The sequence below is a fragment of the Procambarus clarkii genome, chromosome 34 (genome assembly GCF_040958095.1).
Source record: "Procambarus clarkii isolate CNS0578487 chromosome 34, FALCON_Pclarkii_2.0, whole genome shotgun sequence".
Classification (NCBI taxonomy): domain Eukaryota; kingdom Metazoa; phylum Arthropoda; class Malacostraca; order Decapoda; family Cambaridae; genus Procambarus; species Procambarus clarkii.
Genome location: NC_091183.1, coordinates 37415785 through 37443191, shown reverse-complemented (window position 1 = coordinate 37443191; position 27407 = coordinate 37415785). Strand labels below are relative to the sequence as shown.

General features: G+C 39.4%; 1 protein-coding gene across 2 annotated transcripts; it reads right to left on the bottom strand.

Annotated features, from left to right (window-relative positions):
* Positions 1–989: 989 nt before the first annotated feature.
* On the bottom strand, positions 990–27407 carry Sos (Son of sevenless). 2 transcript variants are annotated; one of them, XM_069335840.1, is made up of 23 exons: positions 27281–27407; positions 25469–25648; positions 20512–20631; positions 19317–19457; positions 17459–17542; positions 17226–17306; positions 15756–15911; positions 14082–14276; positions 13723–13932; positions 12150–12289; positions 11872–11999; positions 10434–10555; positions 9859–9931; positions 9086–9203; positions 7999–8155; positions 6724–6831; positions 5685–5845; positions 5197–5353; positions 4296–4427; positions 3058–3240; positions 2462–2644; positions 1913–2042; positions 990–1351 (listed from the first exon to the last, which is right to left on the bottom strand). In XM_069335840.1, the coding sequence occupies exons 2-23, from the start codon at positions 25580–25582 to the stop codon at positions 1005–1007; spliced, it is 3240 nt and encodes a 1079-aa protein (XP_069191941.1). In that variant the 5' UTR covers positions 25583–25648; positions 27281–27407; the 3' UTR covers positions 990–1004. The 2 variants fall into 2 exon arrangements, with proteins under 2 accessions (XP_069191941.1, XP_045604247.2); XM_045748291.2 differs by lacking the exons at positions 25469–25648; positions 27281–27407 and adding an exon at positions 24713–25134.

The following is a 27407-nucleotide window of genomic DNA, read 5'->3' as shown; positions in this document are numbered from 1 at the left end:
TCCCGGAGCCAACTACCCAAAGACATGGAAGAACGGACTTACCCGGAAGGCGGTCAGTCCTCACTCCTCAATGCAAAGTTGAGACAACTGGCTGCAACCTCTGACCCAATGCAACGCAGGCCCATACCAGGTCCGGGGACAATGACAAGGTAGCAAGTGGCCAGGATCCTGTTCGACCTCCAAATACCCCGTCCCCGAATGTCAACCCAAGACATGTTACCAAAGATGGCAGCCAAAGCGGCAAACTTACGAACGTCGTGGGCACAAGGATAGACCACAGGCTGGCTAGCTTTAATAACCCTGCGGGCGACCAGGGAGACCCGAACCCAGGAACAGGGAAGAGGGAAAACCAGGTCAACCCAAAGCACATCCCCGGCCACCGAAGCTATGGCGCGCAAATAACGGTGGAGAGGCGCAACAGGATAACACATGATGCACCCCCGGCCTGACCAACCAAGCATCAACAACCCAAGGAATCCTCCGGAAAGCAGCAGTTTCATTCTCTGCCAGTATCACTACAGCCAAAAAATGACAGGTGCATCGCTGGCACGAGGGTCAGGGGCTGCGGAGGGGGGCTTTGTGCAGACAGCGGCGCAGCAACGTGATAACGTCATGCTCGTTTACTAATTTTCGTTTGGGAACTTCTGTCCACTCGTTCGGCTTTCAGTAGCAATGTTTTCACCAGAATAGGGGTTATTTTGGAGTGCCTACCTTTCTGGGTGCCAGACTGGGTCGATGGTAGACATATAATGCCCCAACCACATGGGGGGTTTCTATAGGCCATTGCTCCTCGTGCCTCTCTGAGGGGGCCAGGTTCTGGCTCATGGTCCCTGGTAGGCAAGAAAGCCATGCACTTTGATGCCAGAAAGATAATTACACATCAGCCTGGACAGCTCCGGAAAGCCGACGAGGCTCCACCTAGAAAACCAAGATTGGGGGAAAAAAAAATAAGAAAATTGTCATAAATTTTAATTTTATTTTCCATAATGAACAGACAATCTGGATCAGACTGCATCTTCCATGGAATCTGAATTTATGAAATCTGATGAAAATCTTGTAAGCAGATTTGATCTGGATTTTTTGGGGGTGCCACTGTACTGAATATTGAATGGAAGAAGGTTAGAAAAAAGTTCCCTTCCTAAACTACCGATTGTTATACAGGTGGAACAAGTACTCACTCTAATGCGCTGCTCCACTTCTAGACAATATGGTTGATTTTGGTACTGCTGAATTTCCCCAGTGATCTCCGCAACTTTTCGCCTTTTTGAAAAATTTATGAGACCTTCCGCAGCCCGAGGAAGGAAGTCTGGATTGCCCTCCTCAATGAGCAAGATGTTAGTCAGGTACATCCCTATCAAGGAAAGAGAAGCACAAATAGCTCACTTAGTAGGCCACAATGAGCAGATCTTGTTTGTTACAATACCTCTTTATAGGATAAAAAACCCACACTTGTGTATTTGTGAAATTTATGTAAGGAATTTACACCAAGTCTTTTGCACTCTCCCGAGTGCTTTATCAAGGTCCGAGTGTGTGATTAGGACGAGACTTACACCTCAACGTCTAATGAGGCTGCTATCCTGGGCCCATGTGTTTATGCGATGTTATTATGTCTGCGAGAAGACATTATCATTACTAATACTTCTTTATATTAATCCTGCAATCCTTTTCTCATATTCGTATGCAGCAGCTGTAACAGTGTCAAAACACACTTGATACCATAACTGGATAACGCTTGAAGAAATAACATAACAAAAATGATAACCAATATATATAACTAGCTAATACAATTTTACAGCATACAGTATATAAATACTTCCCCTGTGATTAGTTTCTACCCAACATCAATATTTATGCACCTACTTTAATACACAATATATACAAGTACGGTAATCATATATTCCAAAAAGCTTACCAAAGAACGGGACACAAGGAGGATTGATGGAACGAAGTTTTTCCTGATATTTTTTACAATGGTTCTCACTAAGTTCAGACGCCTCTTCAAACACCTTAAGCTGACCTGGTGGAAGACGTTTCCGAACATCCTGATGGTGGGAAGAAACGGTTTCTGGTAAATATAAAGTGCCAAGTTGTCCAAAGTCAAATATGTACTTATTATAAGTCAACATTACATTATAAACAAATAAAGCAAATAAATAAGGTTTATGATGATTTTCCATTATCTTGTGTCAAAATGTATTTCAACATCTCTTGTTATGTTGCTTCAGAAACTTCCCTTTAAGGAGTGGAGCATGACATGAGAGTTTCCAAGCAGTCCTAACTAACATTCTTCCAAGTTTTCATACATTTATGATACTTTTCCCGAATGTAGTTTCCCACATTCCATACTGCTTGTTCCCTACACATCACTCATTAGCTCATGATAAAGGCATAGCATTAAAGGAAGATGGGCTTTTGCCATTTCAAGACAACTGTAAAGAGTAAAAATAAATATTAAACATACCATTTTGGTAAGCTCTAGTCTGTGTACAGCTGCTGACCCTAGTGCACTGGACACCTCGAAAATTCCACTAAAGTTGTTGAGGTCATGAAACATAACCATGATCTCCACAACCCTCGTCATCACAGCCACGCGCTCTTCAAAGTTGTCGGAATCCACGATACACCGCATGAACCAACGCGTCACCTACAAATAACAACATCTAATGTAATTCATCAATGAGTATCTGTTATATACATTTACACTTTTCAGAAATGTTTGAAAATATCTTAAAGGAATTATAATACCTACAGTTTTAGGTACTGTAACAAGGCGTCTAGTGAAGATGAAAAGTGTCATTTTAAGCTTTCTTTGCAAGTTAAAATATTATTAATACTCTATAATTGAATTTTCAGGTTTGAAACAAAATTATGTAACTGCAAATTTAATATAATGTGCAGTATATCAAATGCATTAATTAGTATACAAGTTACGGTACAGACAATATACACACAGAGTGCATACAGATTTGACTATATACCGAGAGATGCACGTGCAGCTAAATGTAGCTCGTGAAGTCGCCAAATTTCACAACAAATAAAAGCCACTCTCCATCTTACATGGTTTGTGTGGTAGATCAGTTTGAGCAAGTTTGGTGAGCGTTTTTCTTTATCTTCTTTGGTCCAGGGTGTCCCCACTAGCTCTGATGGCTTCACTGCTCTGTAAAGCTCAAACTCCAGTAACGTTAGCTGACGAGCAATTTCTATAGGGTGAAGCATCAGCAGTGGTCTTACAAGGTCGGGCTGTAATAAAAAAAATATCTTCTTGTTTATTAAATACTAAACAATACAAAAATTATGTTTTAAGATCACTAATAATAAAATCCTATACTGTACAATATACATAATGAGTACTGTACTTTAGTACAGTACTGTATGTACTGTACAATGAGTACTGTAGCTTACTATTTTGGGATTTTGTATAATGCAATTCAAACGCTTTTAACTAATTACAACTGGGTCCTGTAACACAGTTGTCCTCAGGTCACAACAAAGGGACAAGTTTCAATCCCTGGGACAGGAGAAACACTTGGGCACATTCCCTTGATGCTTGTGTTTACCATGCAATTAATAGGTACTTATGAGTTAGGCAACTGTTGTGGGATGCATCCTGGAGAAGGTCAGTAGTTGAACTATTAGGACCTGGATAACCCAAAGTATTGTACAGGCTCTCTGTCACTGTCAACAGGAATTATAAATTGTAAATACTCCCCTCAACAACATCACTTATTAATCTGTCAATATTTCATTGAACTTACTCAAATTATAGAACACAGATAGCTAAATTCCAATTCATCACCATCATTAGCAATAACCCATTTCCCACTTTCACAGGGAGTAGAGACATTTACCTGAGATAATAGGAGAGCAATATAGGCCAAACAGAGCATGTGTCATTAAAGCTATATAGAATGACAGCTATTTATTCACAATACAATGTACTTCCGCTCAAATGCATAAATTTATACTGGGCCTCCCTTACGATGCGATCGAAGTTCCGTTGTACCTACAGTTAGCTATACAGTTTTCACGCCCAATTTGGTGTTATTATCAACACATCTTTATATATTGTGTGAAAAATGCATAAACAATACATTCTGAATAGATAATTCTACAAATTTAATTTTTACCCCTCACTTTTTTCCCCATGCTGTATGGCTCCATATATTTTACAAAATCTTAATTTAAACCTCTCGGATTATAGACATTGAAAAGAAGAACCTGATAATATAATTTTCATTCATCCCCAGACATTCCCATTCAGAGATTGATCTAATAAAAGAGTATATTACACTTACAGAAGTTGAAGTTCCCCCAGCATTAATGGGTAGAATTGCTTCCCAATCTTTTTCATCTAATCTGATGTGCCACTTCGGAGATGGAGGCGATCGATTTAAACTGAAGGTGATTTCCCTCTGCTCTTCATTACACTGAAAATTGTAAATCAGCAATATTTAAAAAAAAATTGTCAAGCAAAAATATATTTCATTTCTTTTTCCCCCACAAATTAACTATAACCATTGAGACGGTCTATAAAAAAAAAATAAGATCTCACCCAAAACACAGTTGTAGAATATGAAGTACTGGACTGAATCCTATCTTTTTGAAGCACAAGATAAGAAAATCCAGAGATTTGTTGAGGCTGGTGCTAAAGAGATAGATACAGGGTAATAAAGACAGACTAAGAGGATACAATCTAATGACACTCAAACAGAGAAGGCTCAGAAGAGAGAGGATCAAAGTATACATCATCCTGCGGGAACTAGATGAGGTGGAGAGATAAGAGTCTATTCCAAAAGCAGGTCAATCGATCAGGTGGCCACAGGTGGATGTTAACACAAATGAAATCAAGACAGGAAGTAGGCTACTCACCTACACAGAGTGAGTGGTAAGCGAGGAAAGAACTGGGAAAAAGAAGTAGTGGAATCCCCTTCCATTTGTGTTCTTATTTGAGTGTACATCTCTTATACACAGCACATTTGAGCTAGAGAAGTGATGGAGGTACAGTACTTAATAAATTCGTATGTACCACAGAAGGGCACAAGAGAGATATGAACAAGTGGAGAGGACAGATAGCTCTGCTAAATCCTATTCCCTGACAGAGGTGGAGGCTATAAAAATAATTTCTCAAGACATTTAACTTGCATTCAGAATTAAATCAACATTAAAGACTGTGGACATAAAACGTGTGCAGCTTACCCGTCTCTGGATGATCTTGGTAATGGATTCTACCCACTTTCGCATGGATTTTCCTTTGACTTTCTCGAGGAAATTGGTAAGGTTATCAAGCAATGTTTTGTCACGCTCAAAGTCATAAAAGTGGTAGTCTACCCAATGACGCAAAACATTTAAAACTCTGCGGAATAAAGAAAAGTTCTACTTGTATGACTTGTGTATATATACATATATAGTACTGTATTAGACAAAAATTATTAAAGTCTTAGGGACTTTGTAATAATCCCTAAGTAGTATACAATATATTGTATACAATACAATATAATAATGTACCGCACCTGGGGAAAAAATATAGGGACAAAATATTAGCAGATTATTTTTCTGTATACTACTACCCATAAGTTTTTTGTATTCCATTTTCAACAAAAGCCATGTTTAAATTTTCAAAGCTTTCCTATGATTTCATTTAATAAGAATAAGCTCAATCTTATGGTAACAATTTCTATCATTACCTAAACTGAACTGGCTGCGAGTATTCCTTGCGAAAGCGTTTGAGGATCTCTCGGTGTATGGATATTTGCTGATTCTTCACTTCTTGCGTCTCTTCTTCACTGACAGGTGGAAGTTCAGGTTCAGGGATGTCGAAGCGTTGTATCAATAACTCTAGCAATTCCTACATGAGGAATAAAACAAGCAATAGAATAATGCAATTTATTTTTTAGATAAAATTACTTTAAAAATGTTGGAAAATCTACAACAGGTTGTGGATTAAAAATATTAGAATAAATTAGATTAAAATAAATTATTTTAAATAATATAATCACAATAAAACAAAAAAAATTAAAAGTACAGCACATCCTTAGAAATATGTTCCAATACATTACTGTAAATCCTTAATGTATAGCTTTTCAGGGGCAAACAGGCAACTTTTTTTTATTTCTTTGAAACCTAGGACAACATTATTCGTGAAATATATCAGCTTTGAAAAAACTTTAGCCGAAGTGCAGGAATTTGATTACAATGCTATACGAAGAACGCTACTGCATCACTCAGTTTAGCTATTACTTAGGGAGCCTGACGGCTCAGTGGGCAACGCTCAGGGTTCATAGTCTTAAGGGTCAGGGTTCAATACACGGAGGGGGCGGAAACAAACGGGCAGTTTTTTTCACCCTGGTGCTCCTGTTCGCTTAGCAGTAAATAGGAAACTGGGAGTTAGACAGCTGTTACGGGCTGCTTCCTGGGGATGTGTATGCGAGTGAAAATTAGGATCAAGGACTTGCCCAAAACACTGTGCTAGTTGCTGTACAAGAATGTAAGAACTCTTGTATATATAAATAATAATAAAATAATAATAATGAATGAGAGAACGACATAAACAACGGGCACCGAGTAATGTTGAGAGCAAAGGAATACATACAAAAAGACACCAAGATAAATACACTACAATACGTATTAGAGAGAAAAAAAAAAAAAAAGTTACAGTTCTATGGGAATGACTTATCTGGTTCAAAAAGCCAACACTTTAACATGATCTGGACAGATTTTACTTACCAATGGCGTACAAAAACTTCGATAAGTTGTAAGAAATGTGCGTACAAACATGGGATCTGCATACATGTGGTATGTTAACCGCTCAACCAGTTTTGGCAGAGTCGCTCCCTGAAACAAACACATCATTAATATTCATCATTTGTCTATTAAGCATTAATCCCCAAATAACTAAAATAAATTAAGAAAAACACCTTAATAGAAGCTTTCAAATTGCTTCCTATAGCTTGTAATAAATAAGGAGCAGCTATTAGATATGTGAATATTTATCAAGCAACAAGAAATATGAGCCATTTTATTAATTATTTTTAATTATTTCTGCTCAAGTTTCTTTTGAGATTTGGTGAAGCTGCTTCAACCACTTGTGTATATGGAAACACATTAACCCTTGCACTGTTCCAGCCGACATATTAAGGGGTGTGCTGGTGCACCAGCTGACACGTGAATACTGGTATGTTAGCAATACAGTATATCACAAGATTCAACATTCCCATGCATACAAGGAAATGTACATTTGTTTCCTCAGGCCTCAAGTAACCTTCCCCAAAAACATCCAGAATCCCTCACTTTCCTTCTGTGGGATTATTAACGTAGCCTAGATTACCAAGGCCTACAAAACATTCCTAAGGCCATGGCTTTATGAACGTGTAGGGCAGCCATACTACGAGCCACTGAAATTTTAACAACAGCAAGCGAATGATTACCTTATATATTTCAGGCAAAATGTGTTCTATATCCAATTATAAGATTTAGGCTTATAATTATGAATAAATACATGGTGTGCATATATTTACACACATCTGTATATGTGTATACAATATTTTCGAAGTTATACAGAATGAACACCATCTTTGACACGGATACAACTTTTTAGAGTGAGAAAAAAAACAAAGTGAGAAACAATGAAAATAAATTGACAAAATTATTCCCATGCGGCAACTCTCCTCATTTTTACAACCAAATAAACGCAACCTCTCCCGGCCACCACAGCTAAACTACAAGTGTTAGATACTTTACTTGGATTTTCGTGCTTCCTGGTAAAATAATAATATCACCTATATATACTATTTTTGAAACAATTTATTTTCGGCGCACCACAGGAATGTCATTTTAAAAAGGTGCGCAGTGCAGGGGTTAAAGTACCACACACACAAAACAGACTTGACTAATAATCTTGACCAAAAAAAAAAATGACAAAATTGTTCTTAACAAAGAACACTAAAACAGTACTGTATAATGAAAGCGATGCGAAACTAAAGCCAGTTAGAAGTTACTCACCTTAATGAGCGGAGTCCCTGAGTTTTCCTTTTCTTCGATGATAATATTTGACTCCGAGTCTTGGATGGCAAACTGATATACTGAGGGGTCTGGAAGTCTCAATGGATGCTGCTTCTCTTCATCTAATAATATACTGTCTAAAGTTCGTTCTAACATACTGTGGAAGGAAATACGTCAATTACTCTACTGTGTAATTTATCTTGCACTTGTTCAAAGAACACTACAGAAGAAAAGTAAAAGTACTGTATAACAGAATGCATTTACAATTTTATCCAAACTATATGCACACTTTCCTTACTAACCCCAACACAATACCTGCCTCCAATTTCAAAGTAACCTTTGAACTTTAATATGCCGTATTTTGAAACATCAATGTTTATGCTGGTCTGAAATTGCACTAATATTCAACTGCAAGCAGCAAATCTATTTTACTTTGTGTGTGTTTATAAACATCCCATTAAATCCACATTATTATAAAATACAAAAATGTATTAGGAAAACAGCTTACCAATTCATACAAAATAATACCAATTCAAACTAGAAATCACTATCTTGGCAAGCAGTGGGCAATTTTTATTTAACTATTTTAGAATTAAAAAGATATGATGACCAACAACTCAGAAGATGGAGAAGCGACGACGTTTCAATCTTTCCTGGACCATTATTAAGTAGTATTGTACACGACTTGATAATGGTCCAGGATGGACCGAAACGTTGTCACTTCTCCATCTTCTAGTGTGTGGTTTGGTCATATCCTCAACCACTTTGTGACCCATCATCTACAAAGGATATCTGGAGGAGAGGCTTCATCCTATCCTCCTCTAATAGGAGATGCTGGTGTTGCAGGAAGTAAAGGAACTATCTGGAGAAAGCACCAAACCATTACGACTATATAGCACTTGAAAGGGATCATGATAAGGATTTGGGATGGGGGAAAGGAATGGTCCGCAATCACTTGGATGGTCAGGGGATTGAACGCCGACCTGCATGAAGCGAGACCGTCGCTCTACCGTCCAGCCCAAGTGGGTAAACCGATGTTAAAGGAACTCCTACAGTCTATTCTAGCCTCATTGTGTCTGTGCCTTACCTGCGAGTGTTGAGCATAACCAGAGCAGCCATCCAAGTATTCTTCTCTTCTGCAGACTTGGCAAGGAGCACCACACTTTGCTGATCTCTCGGCCGAATCTCAAAAGAGTGTTTCACCTCTGTTCCAAACAAAAAAATAATTTAGTAAAATTAATATTTTTGGGGGTCTTAAAATCTGATCTGTAAACACATCTTAGACTGAAGGCATAGGTAACCAAATTACTGTATTGATATTCCTTTCAGTTACAGCATATATTTCATTACTAACTATACAATATTAAAAAAGAACACTAGAACTAATAATTCACAATATATGGTAAAATAGTGATACTGTAGTCAAAATTCCATTTATATTTTCAGATTCCATGAAAAGTTCTAGCTACAGGGAAACAAAGACCCCTGTTCATTTTGTGAATGGCTGGTTGCATTCACAGGAGCAGCAAAGCTTTTAGAAATTATTTGGAGAGGATTCTCCCATGAAAAGAAAAGTCCTGACAGGCATATAATACCTGCTGCTACTGTTGATCGTGTGGGATAAAAGTCAAGTGCAACCCTTACTAGTTCATTTGTCATGCCGTCATTATTGTCTGGACACTGTTTTTATCCAAAAGAAATGCTATTGCAGTACAGTACTTTCCAGTTTTGTTATTTTTCCCAAGTTATTCATCCATCCTTATGTGAATAATATAACTGGTAATACCATTAGAGGTTACTTTAAAATTACCGGCAAATCTTATCTACTATCAATAAGAACACATGCAACAGCAAAATTACCTTCTGTATCTTCTCTGTCTAAGATCTCTACCATTCTCATTAGAAATTTCTCCTTAAATCTGTATTCACCGATCTGAAAGAAAACAGTGCGATGTAATACACAATAAAAACACATTTAAACATACATTGTTCATCTACCATTTCACATAATCCCAAGGCATTAAATGGGTGAACTAGACATGAAAATATTTAACCAAATTAATGTTCACCAAAATTCAGGAATGAAAAGCTAGGCATTAAGTGTAGACAGAACACGCCTCTCTTGGCTGGTCACTCAATCACATTCTACGATAATATCCTCTCCCCCAGGGACAATATGGACTCCAGACTGGGTTATTGTGACTTTCCTTTCTAATGCAGCAGTGCTCTTTAAATCCAGAAACAGGTAATCACAAATTTATTATAGCACAAACACAAATATATACAAATTAAAAATACGAAAAAGCTTAACCATTTCTTCAAAAAGCGCAAAAAGAACTAAACACATTTACTCCTATTACCCAATTAAAACATTAATAAATATATGTAATCATGACAATTCATTAGTTACACTACACATGTTCCTAGTCACTGACCTGGCCTGTGACTGACGATCTTCTGTTATTGCTCTTGCAAAGGACTATCAAGCCATCAAAGAGGAACACATGACGTTCAGTCAGCTTCTTCCCTGTGGCCCCCAATTTTAATAAATCTCCCTCTGAAATAATCAGCAAATTAATAAAATTCAATTAACTGTCTTCAGTGAATAAGACTAAGGTGAAAGGGTAGGCTAAAGACATGTAGAAAGTGTGTTTCAATTGAAGGGTAGACACCTCCAAAGGATACCTGATCAACCAGGCTGTGACTCATACGTCAGGCTGCGAGCAGCCACGTCCAACAGCCTGGTTGATCAGTCCGGCAACCAGGACGCCTGGTCGACGACCGGGCCGCGGGGACGCTAAGCCCCGGAAGCACCTCAAGGTAACCTCAAGGTAAGGTAGACCTAGGATTTTTTAGTGAGGTGGCCAGCAAAATATCAGACTGGAGCATGGATAAAGGTGCATGTAGAATAGGCTGAAGGAACATAGATAGTTGAGAAAGCAGTGGAAGAAGAATTAGAATAATTTAGGTACTAGTAGATATAAATATATATTATATATACGCTTAAGGGGGAAACTGATAAGGTGCCACTGGAGCAGCAAACTGGGGGGGGGGGGGGAGTGTAGATATGCGAGGTGTCAGTGGCATAGAAGACTGGAGCAGGTTGTTGGAAATTTATATGCCAAAGAGACAAATTGAGAGGGTCCCGGTAGTACAATCAAGTTCATCCTCTACTCAAAATTGAGAATTCCGGGCTCGAATCCCAGGCAGAACAGAAATGGTTGGGCGTTGTTTCCTATCACAATGCTCCTATTCAACTAGCAGTAAATATGTGCCCAGGAGCTAGTCAACTTGCTGCCTGTCCTGCCAACCCCCCCCCCCCCCCCCCCCCCCCCCCCCCCCCCCCCCCCCCCCCCCCCCCCCCCCCCCCCCCCCCCCCCCCCCCCCCCCCCCCCCCCCCCCCCCCCCCCCCCCCGGACACAATGAATTACCGTTTTACGAATTGTAATCGACGTGTCAGGGTAAGGGATGTTGAAGGAGGATGTGAATAGGCAAGAGGTCAATGCAGAAGCATTGAAGAAATTATGCAGAAATTATAATGCATAGTCAAAAGTGGCTAAAGAGAATGCAAAGTGGAAGCATAAAAAAAATGTGAAAAAAATTGTGCAAATCAGGTGGGCTGGACCACAAATGCTAGCAGTCAAGAGCCCTCATTAATACCCAATTTATGAGAATATTTCCTTTCATTAAGGTTAAGCTTCATAGTAATTCCAAGGCATTTGAGCCCCCATTAGGCAATGCACACAATATATTACATAGGCAATGAAAGCCACCAAATCTGCTTACTATGATATTCTACTTTTCTTGTACATTATCAGTATTCCCTTCAGTAAAGTTACTATTTACATTAATTTTAAATACAAGTAAACTTACCTAAAACAAATTCATTGCAGCACTGAGTGATGACTTTGCCTTCCCAGCCATCTATAGACCGCTGAAGTTCTTTCATTTTTAATAGCGTCTGTTGTCTACTTTGCCGCCTATGACGTGAATTTATTTCCCTACAAAAATATATAAATAAATAATTATAAAAATCACATCTTCATAAAACATGCACAATATTTTGTCACTGCCAACTATGTTTTTTTATTACATTTTAATTAACTGTTTTAAAAGTAAAAAAAAAAATTACAAAGCACAGTAATACATACCCTATTTTTCTTTTGAGGTATGGCGCATACGCAGAATTTTGTATGTTGCGTTCTAGCTGACTCTGAAGTGGCCACAAGAGCCCTTTGACCTGCTCAAGGCTCTCCCGTCCCTCTTCAGACTCTGTATTACTCAACAACATCTGTAGATTTGTGTCAACATAGAAAGACGTCCACAAATAAAGAGGAGATGTACGAGAATAAATAACCCGAATCACCAGTACTCTAAACGACTGCATAGCAGAGTGGTAAACAAACCACCACTTATTTTAATTACTTGTCCTTAAGATCCAAAATTCATGAAATATAGCAAGTGCTTCAGAGCAAAAATTTTCATGATTATTCCCATCAGTACTGTATTTAGTACTTGGTATATACAAATACATAATACATGCACTCATACAGTACCAGTCAGTGATCCATTGGAGAGTGAGACGGGGGAGGCTCTTGACAAATATTCTGCTATGTATAGATATTATCTAGCTATACATAGCTATCTAATAATTATTATTTGGTGCAAAATTAAATACCAGAAATGGTAGCTACGATGGCCAGGTAAGCAAGAACTACAATTCCTAAAATCACGGATACTAACAGTGGGTAAAAGATCTGTCGACAAAGAACCTAATAGGGAGACGAGTAGTGGATGGAAGAAACGGTACATAACCATTTCTCGAGGCGTTATACTTGAACCAACAACATAAATATCAAGAAGACAGAATATCCGATTAACCCAAGAGCCAGCAACCACTGCATTATGTTAAAAACTATAATTCGGTTAAGGGGATCAAACCAATAAGTGGGTTAACAAGGAAATGAGATTACAGCCACAGACTTATAGGAGTATAAGAGCCTCCTGCATGATGTGTACTAGGAGATGTAGAGGAGTAATGGAGAGAACGATGACCAATGAAATTGGAATTTAGCCAAGAACAGAACACAATACATAGTAGAAACAATCCTACTCAGTAAGAAAAGAACCGGACTAGTAAGGATTGAAAAAAAAAAACACAGAAAAGATGACACAGGAAGAGGAGGGAGGGAGGGGGTCAACTGGAATTCACTAGAGTCTAAAATAAACATTGCAGTCAGGAAAGAATTACCGTAGACAAGCCATTTGAAAATCATGGCAAAAACAAGGGCCCAGACATGCTGTTGTAGGAATATACAGGGAAAAACAACCAAGATATCACACACTCAGGATAGAGAAACCAGAGGACATCCTCACAGGAAAGCAACAAAGAGGAATGCAAAGAACTCAACAAGAAGTTCCACATTTACAAAACAGAACTATCAGAGTAAAAAGACACCTGACAAAACTAAATGCATCAAATGCAATTGATCCAGATATCCTGGCTGCTAATGGAAGCTGCAAGAGGTATTTTCTAACCCCCTACTTTATGGAGGAACTAACTGTGGCAACTAAAGAAATACAGTTGACATAGTATAGTAGAATATCAACTCCTGTATTATTAATATTATAAAAGTTAAGAACATTTCAAGATCTTCTCTATGCAGAAACAAGGTCTTTAAAATATAATCAATCATTAAAATTACAGTATTTAATATAACTTACCTCTATATCTTTGAAGTAGGTGAAGACATGATAAACAGGTACAAGCAGCAGCTTAGGCAGATAGTACTTGACAGCCTCTTTGAAGCCATGTCCTGCACTGGTGAGGGCATCGCTTACATCAGTCCGACTCACTACCTCCATTAGTGTTTCCGCACATTCCGCTCGCAAGATGTCACTGGCATATTTCGCATATACATCAAATTCGGCTCCCTGTATCAAAGAATATTTTAAAAGTGTTTAGAAACATTAATATTTAATCACAGAAAAATACACAAGAAAGCTTCCACAAATAATTAAAACAAAATCTAATAAATCAAAGCTTCAAAAAAAAAAAAAAAAAAAATACTTCCATAATTTACCTCTGCCAATTCTTCAAAACAGATACCAATGACTGGAGATTCATTTTCCTCTGTGACTTCCATAGTGTCTTCCAGAGACCCGAGGAAGTTTACAGAAAAGTCATAAATCTCTGTGATGTTAGAGAAGACGATTTCAAGTTCTCTAGTCCCACTTTCTTGTAACGATGGAATTTGCTGTAGTTTGTCTCGAAACACCTAAAATATAAAATCACGAATTACTTAAGCATTACAATAATCATCTTCACTCTTATGAGTACACTGGATCACAAATTATTTACACAGCCAACAAATTTAAAATTAAACCTAGTTTTATTAGGATTTATGGGAACAAAAATACACATATTAAAAGTAAAGTAAACATTATAGTACTATTATTATTTCTTGTGCCTCGCAAATTTTTTCCAAACTACTTCCTCCTTTCCTTTTACTCATTTATCTCCCATGAAAAAATATTGAGGCCATGTGACTGGATCAAACCTGCAACCCTGGACTCCCCAGGTACACACACTATCCACTGGACCACAATAATAATAGGCTGTATGACGGGATTAACACACCTCCGGGGGCCGGCCGAGCGGACAGCACACTGGACACGCGATCCTGTGGTCCCGGGTTCGATCCCGGGCGCCGGCAAGAAACAATGGGCAGAGTTTCTTTCACCCTGATGCCCCTGTTACCTAGCAGTAAAACCTGGGAGTTAGTCAGCTGTCACAGGGTGCTTCCTGGGGGTGGAGGCCTGGTCGAGGACCGGGCCGCGGGTACACTAAAAAGCCCCGAAATCAACTCAAGATAACACTTCCCTTGACTCCCCAGATGCATAGTGATGTAGGTTCACTACCAAGTGAGGTAGTGGACCTATCTCACTTGGTAGGTTTCGCTACCAAGTGAACTATGACGAGCTGAAAAGCGTCTCAACCAGTGGCCCTACCAGAGTTTAAGAGTTTGGAAGGCACCATCTGGTACCACAATTCAAGTTTTACAAGATACCATATACTCATGCCAGTAGAGAAGTTCCACCCCCCCCCCCCTCGCATCTCTTACCCCATCATATGGCCTCAATATTTTCTCATTGAATTTATCACATTCAATGTGATTTCAGTGCAACTCCCAGACATACCCTCCAACTTATTTTCCCATTCTACCTTGTAATCTCATACATCTTAAGAGAATGTAACCAAGTTTTAATCAACTCAATTCTGCTATTAATGCTCATGTGGAATCAAGTTCTTGAAGTAATTTAATATTGATAAAAAATTAAAAAGATACTGAACATGCCACATGCTTAGCCACTCAAGACTTGATATTTTGCTAGCAAAATTAATGCCATTTTTTCTTTGTTTCCTTAGTTTTTTTTACATCCATTCCCCCTAAGAAATTTACAGTGTCGCCCTGTTTTCTAATGACAGGTCCTTTCATACAGATGTCATATCCACTCTTTCCCCAATGCTCATCAGTTTAAAATTCTTTCTTCATCTTCAGTGAACTTGAATGAAGAAAAGCAATGCACCAAGAACTGTCAAGTGCTAGCCTCAGTCGAGTGTGCAAGACTGATCATGGATGCCAAGTGTAAGCTCTAATGAATTAGTACAAAAGTCACGAGACAGTAGAAAATAAAAATGTTCAACGTGTCCATTATTTCCATAACTACTACACAGAGATTTCACCTCAAATTACCTTAATAATCATATTGAGTTCTCTAATATAGGTCTTCTTTTCTTGTATGAGATCCTTAACTAGTTCATCGTATGTGATGGATGTGTCTAGATTAGTGTCTTCAACTACGCCACTCATTTCCCCATCTTCATCTTGTTGGAACATGTCCATAAGCACCTGAAAAATACAGTCATCAACTTTGGGCACATAATAATGATTTACTGTAGTTCGTTATTTATCCGTTTAGTTACATGTGCTTACCGAGAGTTTTCATCCTTTCTACAAATTTGTCTTTGGTATGAACAAGTGGCAACTGCTTCCCTTGGTGGTAGCCAGTACCAGCATGCAGGAATCTTTAACAAATACGTAAAGTAGTATTCCTTTGCAGATAAACACTTTAGAGCAGTTTTGATATCTGGAGAAGTTGCAAATTTGGACAAGATTAGTTCTGCTGATGTAGAAGTTAAAATATTGAAAAAAGCTGGTATGGATGAGGCATATACATAAAATAATTCAATGTAGAAAAAGAAATGGATTGGATGTGGGGAATTTAGCAGGTGAGACAATGTGGAAGATGACTAGTAAAAGAGCAAAGGTTGTACCACTAAAAATGCAGTATATGGGGAACATATCTGGTGTAAGAATTACAGCCTCTAGTCCAAGTGTAGTGGATAAAGTGTTTGGCAGGATAGTGGAAGAGTCTAGGAAATAGCAGAGAAGTTGGTCAGTGATGAATACGTCCATTGATTACACAACTGTATTGTTATGCAGTCCCCGTGGTGTAGTGGTAAGACGTTCGCCTGACATTTCACGAGCGCTTTGTCCTGGGTTCATATCCTGGCTGGGGAGGCTTTACTCGGCGTCAATCCTTAATTGTAGCCTCCGTTTGCCCAACAGTAAAATGGGTACCTGGTTGTCAAGCAATTTGGTGGATTGTATTCCGGGGAACATGGGATTAAGGACTTGCTCGAAACTATGCATGCTAGTGGCTGTACAAGAAGGTAAGAACTCTTGTATATATAAAAAATAAATGAAGAACAGTCTTGTGGCGGAATAGGTTATGTGGATTGGACATTTACAGAGCCGGCAAATGTAAAAGACATTTGAAAAAGATTGCAAGTGTTGAATGTATGACAATACTTGTGGAAAATGAACTTGAGGGTAGGAGGGGTGATAAGCCAAGAACAAGGGCAGAAATGGGGAGTGTGTGAAGAAATGGGGGACAATGGAGTGTATACAATGAGATATGTAGTAAAGTAATACTACACATAGTAATATGTGTATATAGTAATACTATATACATAGTAATACTACATATAGTAATATGTAGCAATTACTATATGTAGTAAAGAACAGGACTAAGTGTCAGTAGTTTGTGAGAGCAAAGGTTTTATAGTATATGACAGCTTAAAAGCAGCAATGTGTGTGTGGTCTTACAACATTTCATCTTTTAGCTGCTACACGATATTAACAACATTTAACATTACTTGCCTTGTCAGCACACATGGCTACTCGGATGTCTTGTTGGGTTACTTCAATGTGTCGAATATTCTTAACATAATTCCCAGCAAGCTGCCAACAAAATGAACACTGAGAATATATTCTCCTTGATGTCAAATACAGTACCATGTAAAACAATATTTCATTAATAATAATGAAAACTATGGACTATAGTCATTTCAACTCTAATAAATAGTTTAACTTTATACAATATATGGCTTTACCTTTAATATATCAGCGGAAATATATTCTAAAACTGCAACTATATACAATGTTACTTGATAATCGATCTTTGTCTGAAGAACATCCTGAAAGAGATTAACATTCCATTAATGATATATCATAACACTATACAGTATCTACAAAGCTTGGCATTACACGTCATATAATCAAGTACAGTATTACAATTTTATATAAAACTAAACGTTGGTCAAAGGGGTCTATATGCAACCCTGAAAGCTACTGCCATAGCAGGAACACTTGAACGTACAGCTAGTAAGAGTTACCTCTAAAAACAAAAAGAATCTGGGCATAGTGATCTGCCCAACCTGCAGAAGTGAGGCAACAAAGAGTAACCTTATGATGTCTTCTGCTCCTTAGGTTGCAACACTCAAGCAGTCTTCAAGACAAACACAGTATTTTGATAAAGACGATTCCATAGTTGACGGCAATAGTTTCGGCTTCACATGAAACCTGTGACTGCCATGCTCCCTGCTTTTGAACCTTAGCTAATAACTTAGTGGCTGCTGTCTAAGTAGACCACCTTTAATAGGGTTAAAAGCCACCCAAAGCTTACATACTTCAAAAGCCTAGGGTGAAACCAACCTTGCACGAAGAACACAGGATGCAAAAGCACCATCTTTCAGAATTCATAAACTTGAGAAAAAACACCTGCATGCTCATACAACAAACATAACTTAATTGATAGGAAAACAAGGAGAAACCAATAAAAGCACTAGTTCCTGGTCTCCAAGTAACCAATTGCCATATAAAGCCAAACAAGCAACAACTCCCTGGAGTAATCTCTGTACCAGGAAGTGCACTAGTAGTAGCACTGGCACTACCGGGCCAGATACACAGGCCAATGTTTCCTGCGAAAAGGACGTGCAAAATGTTGCTAGGCACATCAGCGACCAAAATTAAAGCCCTAACCTTTCCCGTCCTAAGCTATCGGTCCGAGATAGGAAAACAACTCCATGGGGGTACTAAATGTATACTTCTAATACTAAAGATTGTTCACAGGTCAGTATTTCAACCAAAAATAGTTATGGGAACAGAGGGCTAGATCCTGCGAACTAGTTAAAAGCTAGTTAAGCACCCACCTAGCTGGGAGAATTCCAGGGAGACTAAACCGACCTGCTTCCTGCACTACCAAGGACACTGAACATAGCTTGCAAGCTGAAGTAAACCAGAACAGTCTCCCAGCTTGGTTACCAAGATCAATTTACCTCAAAAATCAGTCCCTACATGCTAAAGGCTCGCACAGCAGTTGGCTTGTGTGTGAGATGGGTCTGGGTGGATTACCCTGGGGCCAAGTTAGGTGTTTCCCCTCTGTGGTGTGGTGTTGTGTAACAGGCAAGGAGTTGAAGACTTTTTCATAGCAAGTTCATAGCAAGTTTTCCCGACAAGTTCCCATTTACTGTCTGTGAATGGGAACGAGATTCCCCTGAATGGGAATGAGATTCCCCAGTGATATCACAAGTGTGATATTACTGGGGCATCTCTAATACTGTGCTCTTTGTGAACCAATCAGAGCCTCCTCTAATTTTTACTAAATAGATTCTGTCCCCAGTGATCCCAGCATTTTATACAACAGCAGGAGTGCCATGGCTCCAATACCTATACAGTAGGTCATTTTGTCCAACTGCAATCACAAGGCTTTAAGTGATCAGGAATATTACACCTGTTTAATATTTCTTTATATTTTAAAGTATTGCAGTTCAGTATTTCTTTCCTTATGAACAGTCTAAATTACTTTTGTTAAGTACAGTACATGCAAGATATTTACACATTACATAATCAAATTTAAAAAAATCTGAACACACAAAAAGTATAAATAGTAATAATGTACAATTTACTCACTCGTAACAAAGGATGCGCCTTCTCTGCAGGCAAGACAAGGGGCGACTTCTTGCGCCCCTTCTCAATTGCTGCTTGAGCGTCACCAATTGCCCAGCGGTCAATTGGGTTTGGAAATGTTCGCTGTACTCTTTCCTCAACATCCTGTAAACAAAGATTAAGCATATAATACTCTATCAATACACCTTTTCCAGCACTCAAAGGATGGAATAGAAGCAGGCGATGAGTCACAATAACGTGGCTGAAGTATGTTGACCAGACCACACACTAGAAGTTGAAGGGACGACGACGTTTTGGTCCGTCTTGGACCATTCACAATCGACTTGAGAATGGTCCAGGACGGACCGAAACGTCGTCGTCCCTTCAACTTCTAGTGTGTGGTCTGGTCAACATGGAATAGAAGCACTTTAATAACTCTTGTCTACAACAACCAATCACAAATATATACTAATAAATAAAACTCAAGATTTACAAGGGTTCTGTGTTGGTCTTATCAAATGTGTGCTTGCTCTCAAAAAGAAGACTCATTTGATTAATGAAGCAAGTATCTGTCTATAGTGTGCACACAGCCAGGTAATTTGCCATAAGTGAACGAGATGATGGTAACCTATCTAATCTGTGTTGTCACTACAAATGTGGGAAAAATTACATTAACAAAGTTAGTTTAACATCAAATCTGCTTTTGCACGAGTTTTTGTGCCTTTACCCCAAATGACACCTGCTTCTGCTTCCTGACATCAATATAAAATCTGCAAAAGGCCTATTGGCCCAGACGAGGCAGCTCCTAAATATATTCACTCAATCTCATTCATATATGTCTAACCTACGCTTGAAACAATCAAGGGATCCTTCTTCTATTATGTTAAGTGGTAACTTGTTCCACAAATCAACAACCCTCTTACCAAACCAGTATTTATCCAACCATCAACAACCCTGTTACCGAACTAGTAATTACCCAATCAACAACCCTGTTACCAAACCAGTAATTACCCAATCAACAACCCTGTTACTGAACCAGTAATTACCCAATCAACAACCCTGTTACCGAACTAGTAATTACCCAATCAACAACCCTGTTACCGAACCAGTAATTACCCAATCAACAACCCTGTTACCAAACCAGTATTTATAACATTTTTGAAACCAATGAAGTTAACAGCTGCACCTATAACAATGATACAACAAGTGAAATACTTGCCTGGACAGTGTGAGGCGCAGGCCGAGCACACAACATAGCCAACAACCGTAATATGAGACTTTCCACATATTCAAGTGCATCGTCCTTGGCTGCTAATGTTGGATGCACCTGCTTCAGCACCTGTAAGCATTAAATAAACACTAATGTACACAAAACGATACGAGTACTGTACAAAAAGTGTAGGCCATGTCAGAATCTTTGACGAACACTGAAATACAGAAGATTAGCTGGTATCATTGTCACAAATATGAAAGAAAAAATTATTGTACAAGTATGGAGTTAAAAATCTTACTTTATACTTGTTAGGTTCAAACACAATATAGATCACCATAGTTGGTAATAGTATAAGGGGGACCAGAAAAACTGTAGTTACAATCCAGTTAAAGGTGTAACAAAGTGGGAGGAAGGGGGGATTAAGTGTGAGAAATAGGTGGAGCGATGCAGGTTAAGGCTGTGTGGGATAGTTGGGGTCATAGTAGTTTTAAAAACCAGTACGTATTGACAATGATTTTTAAAAACTAGCTTTGAATATAATAAAACATCTCTGGTGTGTCCAACCACTTGAGGTGAATGGAAGAGCAACGGTCTCACTTCATGCAGGTCAGCATTCAATCCCCAATCGTCCAAGTGGTTGGGCACCATTCCCCCCCCCCCCCATCCCATCCCCAAACCTTTTATCCTAATCCTTTCCAAGTGCTATATAGTCGTAATGGCTTGGTGCTTTCCCCGATAATTCCCTCTCCTATGGAGAGTCCTTTATAGACTCTTTGCACTTGCTACCTGGCAAGCTCCAACGAATTCAATCCACACAAGGATCTTTCGAGTCATTGAAAGCCTACTGGGGACCAGAAGCCAAAACCTGCCCCCACCCCCTCCACCCCAACTAAAGAGGCACAAGGAGCAGGGGATCAGAGATCACACTAACCAAGAAAAGGCCACAAAAAAATGTGGGAAAACCAAAACATACAAACAGCAAAGTAAACAAAACTTAGAAAACAAGACGGCTAAGCCTCGAGACAACTAAATCACTGTTGTGAAGCAGTTTTCATTAGTTTCACCTAGCCAGGAAGATGGAAAACGAAAGCCCATGAACTGGGAAGGTAGGGTCCCAACGAACCAAGAACCCATTAGAAAGAGGTACTCCTTTATATTTAATGCTCGTTTTCTGGGAGGGCTCCTATTGGTGGCTGTTTGGTGTTTTGTAAACAGAAAAAAAAGACAAGAGAGTACTTTCAAGGGGTGGAGGAAAACCACGGAAAGTAGCCCCATGAAATGTAGAATTAGCGGCTACTTAACCATCCTGAAGCCACAGAAACCCAGCATGGACCAAGAATGTTCACTAAATAACAAGCTGCAGCACTCTGGTGGACTGTCAAAACCCGAGTTTAAATAACCGTCAAAAAAACATCCCCAAAAAACTAGACAGAGCCACAGAGCTTCAAACATCATTGTCCCAAAGAAGACCACCTTACTGGACATCTGGCAAAGGCAACTAAGGGACATGTTGACAATGATCTACCCCATGGCAATGGGGCAAAAACGAAAGACCATCCACCAGAAAGTTGGACACATTCCGAACACGAAATCCAGAAGAACTAACTCCCCCCCCCCCCTCTCATAGAGTCCAGCTCCTCAAGTGAACAAACAGAAGTGGCCCATCCCTTCCCCGAGATTCACACAACGAACCATCGGGAAGCAGAGCGAAGCCGGACCATCGAGCTTGCTGCGAGATGAAGCAACTGCCGAGCATGCCAAATTGCCACGAACTCTTGCACCGTGTTGTGCACCCATCTATGAACCCAACAAATGACCCTCAGCAGCCAGGTGAGTGTCAGTCACAAACCCCACAACTCATGAGCCAAGGTATTTATAAAAAGGTTGAGCACAAGGGGAGGGAGACATCATGAGATAGTACCCCAAAAGGCCGAAGAGAAAATTAGAGAATCATAAGCCGTTGAAGTGGTCCCATGGAGCGCAAACCTGATAATACTGATGAAAAGACTGAACTGAAGAAAATGGTATAGTACCTAGACTCCAACTTTATCGAGAGGATATATACACCATGAAGGTAAAAATGCAGACTCCTGCACAAACACTCAAGCAAACAATGGGCAACTCATGGATTCTTCGCCACGAGTTGCAAATCCAAGCACATCAGGGATGAAAGCAGAAAGGAGAGAGAAGCCAAATAAGAATCACAGACCAGGCCCAACCAGGTCTGAACCTGTTGGAACAAAATGACTAGTCAATTCCCCCAACACCCGAACCTGCTGAGCTGGGAATGAACCAGATCCCTGGCTTGCAAATAATATGGACTGGCTGGAAGCTCAAACCACTCATTAAGGAAGGCAAGACATGAATCCCTAATACCCAAAGGTAACATACCAAAGCATGAACCAACCTGGTGAACATTCAAAGAGCCAGAATCAAACCAAGCAGGATAACTCAGAAGTGGCAAGCCTGATACTGCCCCACAAAACAATTAGTTCTTGAACTGGGGATGAATAGGAACATGCCAATGTCCCATAGGTCTAGGCACACCATCAAGGAATCCACATGCAAAACCAGGGGGATCTGAGCAAAGATAGTCATGCAGAAAGTTGAACAAGGAATGAGGTGACAAACACGAAAGGTGGAGATGTACCAGAGGTTCGGCAAGTCAGACTTTGGGGACCGAGAAAAAATGGGACACCCACATCAGAGTGGAGGATAACTCCACCACTTCAGCATTCAACCACACCACGATTACTGAGAACGGCTGCAGGGTGGACTGCTGGCCCTAGAACCCCAACACCAAAGGTGGGATTGAGGCCCACCTTCACTTGACAATACTATAGCTGCATTTTGCTATCTTGCATATAGATTAGTATGAGCTACCAAGGAAATTTTGCTTGTATTCTTCTCATGCATAATCATAAGTACAAAATTATTGTTTTTTTTAAATGTCTTAAATATAATAAATGGTTCCAGCATGTTAATTTAAAAGAAAATTCTTCATAATTTGACATTAAATAAAAAGAAGTAATTATTGTGTTTGGTACTCTTAATAGTGTCCAGAATGATACTTTCCCTATTTTTCAAGAGCGCACTGTATAATAATTTTTAAAAATTCTTCATTGGTTGTCACCCCTACATGACCATTCATATTTGGGGCCACCTTGCATGGGTTAACTTAAATACTCATTGTTTTGGACTTCAAAATAGTGTGGGAACTCATCATTACTTAAGCTCAGAACCCTACATCAAATGGCATTTTTATTTCCTACCCTATGTTTTTATCTGGAAATTTGCAAATGTTGCCGTTCAATCTCGTCTAAATCATTCAAATATACTGTACAGTATATAAAAAAACAGAAGTATGTGCCAGGACATTACAAACATTATATAAACAAGGTATTAACCGTTTCATCAAAGTGGAGTACAGTATACATCAGTATCCTGAGGTCTGTATACAAATAATATGACAGTGTCCTTTAAATCTATCATCACATCCACACACTTATCATTAGGTCAGAGTTCTTCATTAACACGATTCTTTAATTATTCAAGAGAAGGCCTTGCAGATTTTGTCAATGTGGCCCACTTTCCCCTAAGGTGTGCAGATCAGTAACAAGTGTTCAAGCATTCAAGCTTATAAGATTCTTGCACAGTATTATTAATAAAAAAAAAAAATCCTTAGCATTTCCTTCCACAAAATTACAAGCAGCATTATTTTTGAAGCACTGTACCAGTAATTCTCAAGTACGTAACGACTGTCGAGGTTGTGCAAAGCCCTCTGCTCGAGCCGTGCCAGAGCACGCCCCTAACCTTTACATTACGAATCAAATACTGTTGACATTGACTAATTACGGCGTGTTGTCAATTTCTTCGCAATCAAATACTGTCAAGTGTGAGACTCAAGTGTTAAGTCAAGGCTAACATAGCCCGTCTTAACACTGGCCTGCCCAGGTGCTCACCCTACAGCAGGATAAACACGTCTCCACCAACACACCAAACCAATCAAAACAAACATCTCTGTGTTGACTTTATGTAACAATTTCTACAGAAATATCGGCATTTCTGGAACAAATACATTCGTGAGAGTGCTTAAATAGAGTAGCACTAGTAAAGGAGGCAGTGAAGGTTAGTGTAGAGGAGCTAGAGGAGACTGCAGAGAGCAGCAGCAGCTGACAGCAGCATCCTGTCAAGGAGACCAACTCACCTTCTGAAGGGAACTAAGGAACAAACGCTTCCATTTCTGAGAATTCTCCTCGCTGTCGAAATTGTATACTTGCGAGTCTGTGTTGGATGTCGCGGGAAACATCTTTTTCATTCTATTTATGATCTGGACGTGCAAATAACTGGTAGTGTTTACTGGTCAACATGGTAGGCGATGGGGTCTGTCCATGCCTGGCTGGGACCAGCCTCCCCACCGTCACTCGCTGCACTCGGGGGGGCTGCTCTCCCCACTCTCACACCTCTGCACTACACTCGCACCACCGCGGCTTGGGTCCTTCGCGGGGATTTAGGTTACATTTTTGAGAGGAAAGACGCCAGTGCAACGCTCCTCGTCAGCCGTCAGGACAGGTGATCCTGCACTGAGCAGTGTTGCCAGCTGCCGCACGCCCTCACACGCCTCCCTCCACCCCTACCTACCTCCCCCTTAGCCCATCTCTTACTCTCATACACCTATCTTACACTTTTTTTTGGCCTGTATGCATACATCTCTATGATGACATTGCTTAATCTAATAGGCCTATTACACCCGATTAATCTTTTGTATGTTCTTTGTACCTTATTATTCCCTATTTATCCCCCTTGCCTTTTCCTTTATTCTACTTGTTTTCTTACCTGACCACATCTGTATGAGTGTATGTGCATGTGTATGTGTGTGCATGTGTGTATGTCACCTGTGTACATGTGTCTATGTGCGCTTGTAGGAAGCAATGCTTTCCTTAAGGCTATTATATGTACTTACCCTATTTTTAAATTGTTTTTTATTGTTTTGTACACTGGAGGTTACTACAGGAGCAGCAATTTTTGTATTGCAGGTCAAGAACTCTCTCTTCGCTGTGTTTCCGGCGGTTGACATCTAGCTCCTGGGGCCCCGCCTTGACCAATAATCTTAAGTGACACAAGGAAATTACAAGTACAGTACCTGGAATAAATGGTAAAGTACCGGAATGGATAAAACAGTGGTTAAAAGAAAGCAAAGGGTCGTCCTAAATGGAAATAAATCTGACGAGAAATGGGGCAATTGGGGATACCGCAAGGTTCCATCTGGAGGCCAACCCTTTTTGGCATATACATCAATGACACGAGAATGCCGGTATTACAAACTGCACCATCAGATTCGTAAACGAGAGATCTGTGGTAAAGTAGAAAGTGAAAATTATATTGAGGCAATACAGGGAGATCTACATGAACTCTACAAATGTTCGGAAGACTGCCAAACGCTTTTTAATATTGAAAATGCAAGACCTTGCATGTGGAACATAACTATACACATCAAACAACCAAATCAACACTACCATGCAACAAACTGATTAAGAAAAGGACCTATAAGACTTAGAATCCACCAGTCATTTAAATTTCCACAACAAATGCATGGGAGCTGCAATTAAGAAAAAACGCTGACCAAACCCTATGAATAGTATAACTAATCTTTGACTTGAGGAAAAGAAAGTGGTTTTACAACTACAAGTCTCTGGTGCGCCCCCAATTGGGTTACTGCATCCAAGTATGCAGAGATCATCTTCAGGACATTCATGTATGTTTTGGAGACAGTTCAGCAAAAGCAACAAAAATCCTGGAATTAAGGCATCATTCCAGAACTCATCAGGAACGGTTGAGGGCTACGGAACTAATACTGCAAATCAGACATGAAAAAGTGGATCTCATCGAAACAATACTGAACAAGTTGGAGGATATTAAGCCAGACCACTTCTTTAAAAAGAGGTCAAATAACAATACAAGGAATCAGTCTTCAAGCTCAACAAGTCTGTTAATGTAAGACAACAGGAGATACTTTTTCACCCATTATGTTATAAACCCGTGGAACTGCCTACCCACCCAAGCCAAAACATTACTGTACTTAAAAATCTAGCTAGGAAAAAAATGGAAGGACCTTTGACAAGCCGTCGGCTTCTCTATAGTGGCCCCCCATCGAGACCACTGTAAAGATGGTTGCCCCCGAGATGAATGTCATCCTGCGTCCTGTAGCTGTAGGTTGTACTAAAGTTGCAGGCATATGAACCTGGTGCTTGTATGGTGTCATGGGCCCGTGGGTATGGAACATTACTTCCAGACACACCAACTTTGCTTTAAGGAAGTCAATTTGTCAAGTCATTCACCATAAACTCATGTTCGCAAGAATGAGTTTTCATTATCTTAGTTTGTTTAAAACTATATAAACTGGATTCAATGAAAACTTTGATACAGTTTATAATCTCTGTTCGAATGATAAATTATCGATAAAGACTATAAATGTTTGCATGTATTTTGTTTCAAATGCGTTTCCTAGTAAAATATTTTATAGAATTCCAAGGAGATTCTTAAATACCAAACTATAAGTTATGAAGGAAGGAAATTCGGAATATTCATATTCTCAGATTAACATTTACTTTGTGTTTACTAACAATACCTTAGGAAGCTATATAAAACGTAGAGATCTTCTATCCTTTGAACTCGGATGGGGTGTTGTGCATCTGTTTAAATGTTCGATATGTGGGAAATACCTCGCGAAACTTTCAACACCATATTTGTGAGCATACATGGGGGTATTTCTTACCTTACTGGCCTGTGCAGCCTCTGCTATTGAGAGATCACGGCGAGGATAAGGGCCACCTTTTCACTGATAGAGATTTCACTGTTCTTGTATTCCGTCTCGCCCTCAACTCAACACCTCAGAGTGTCTC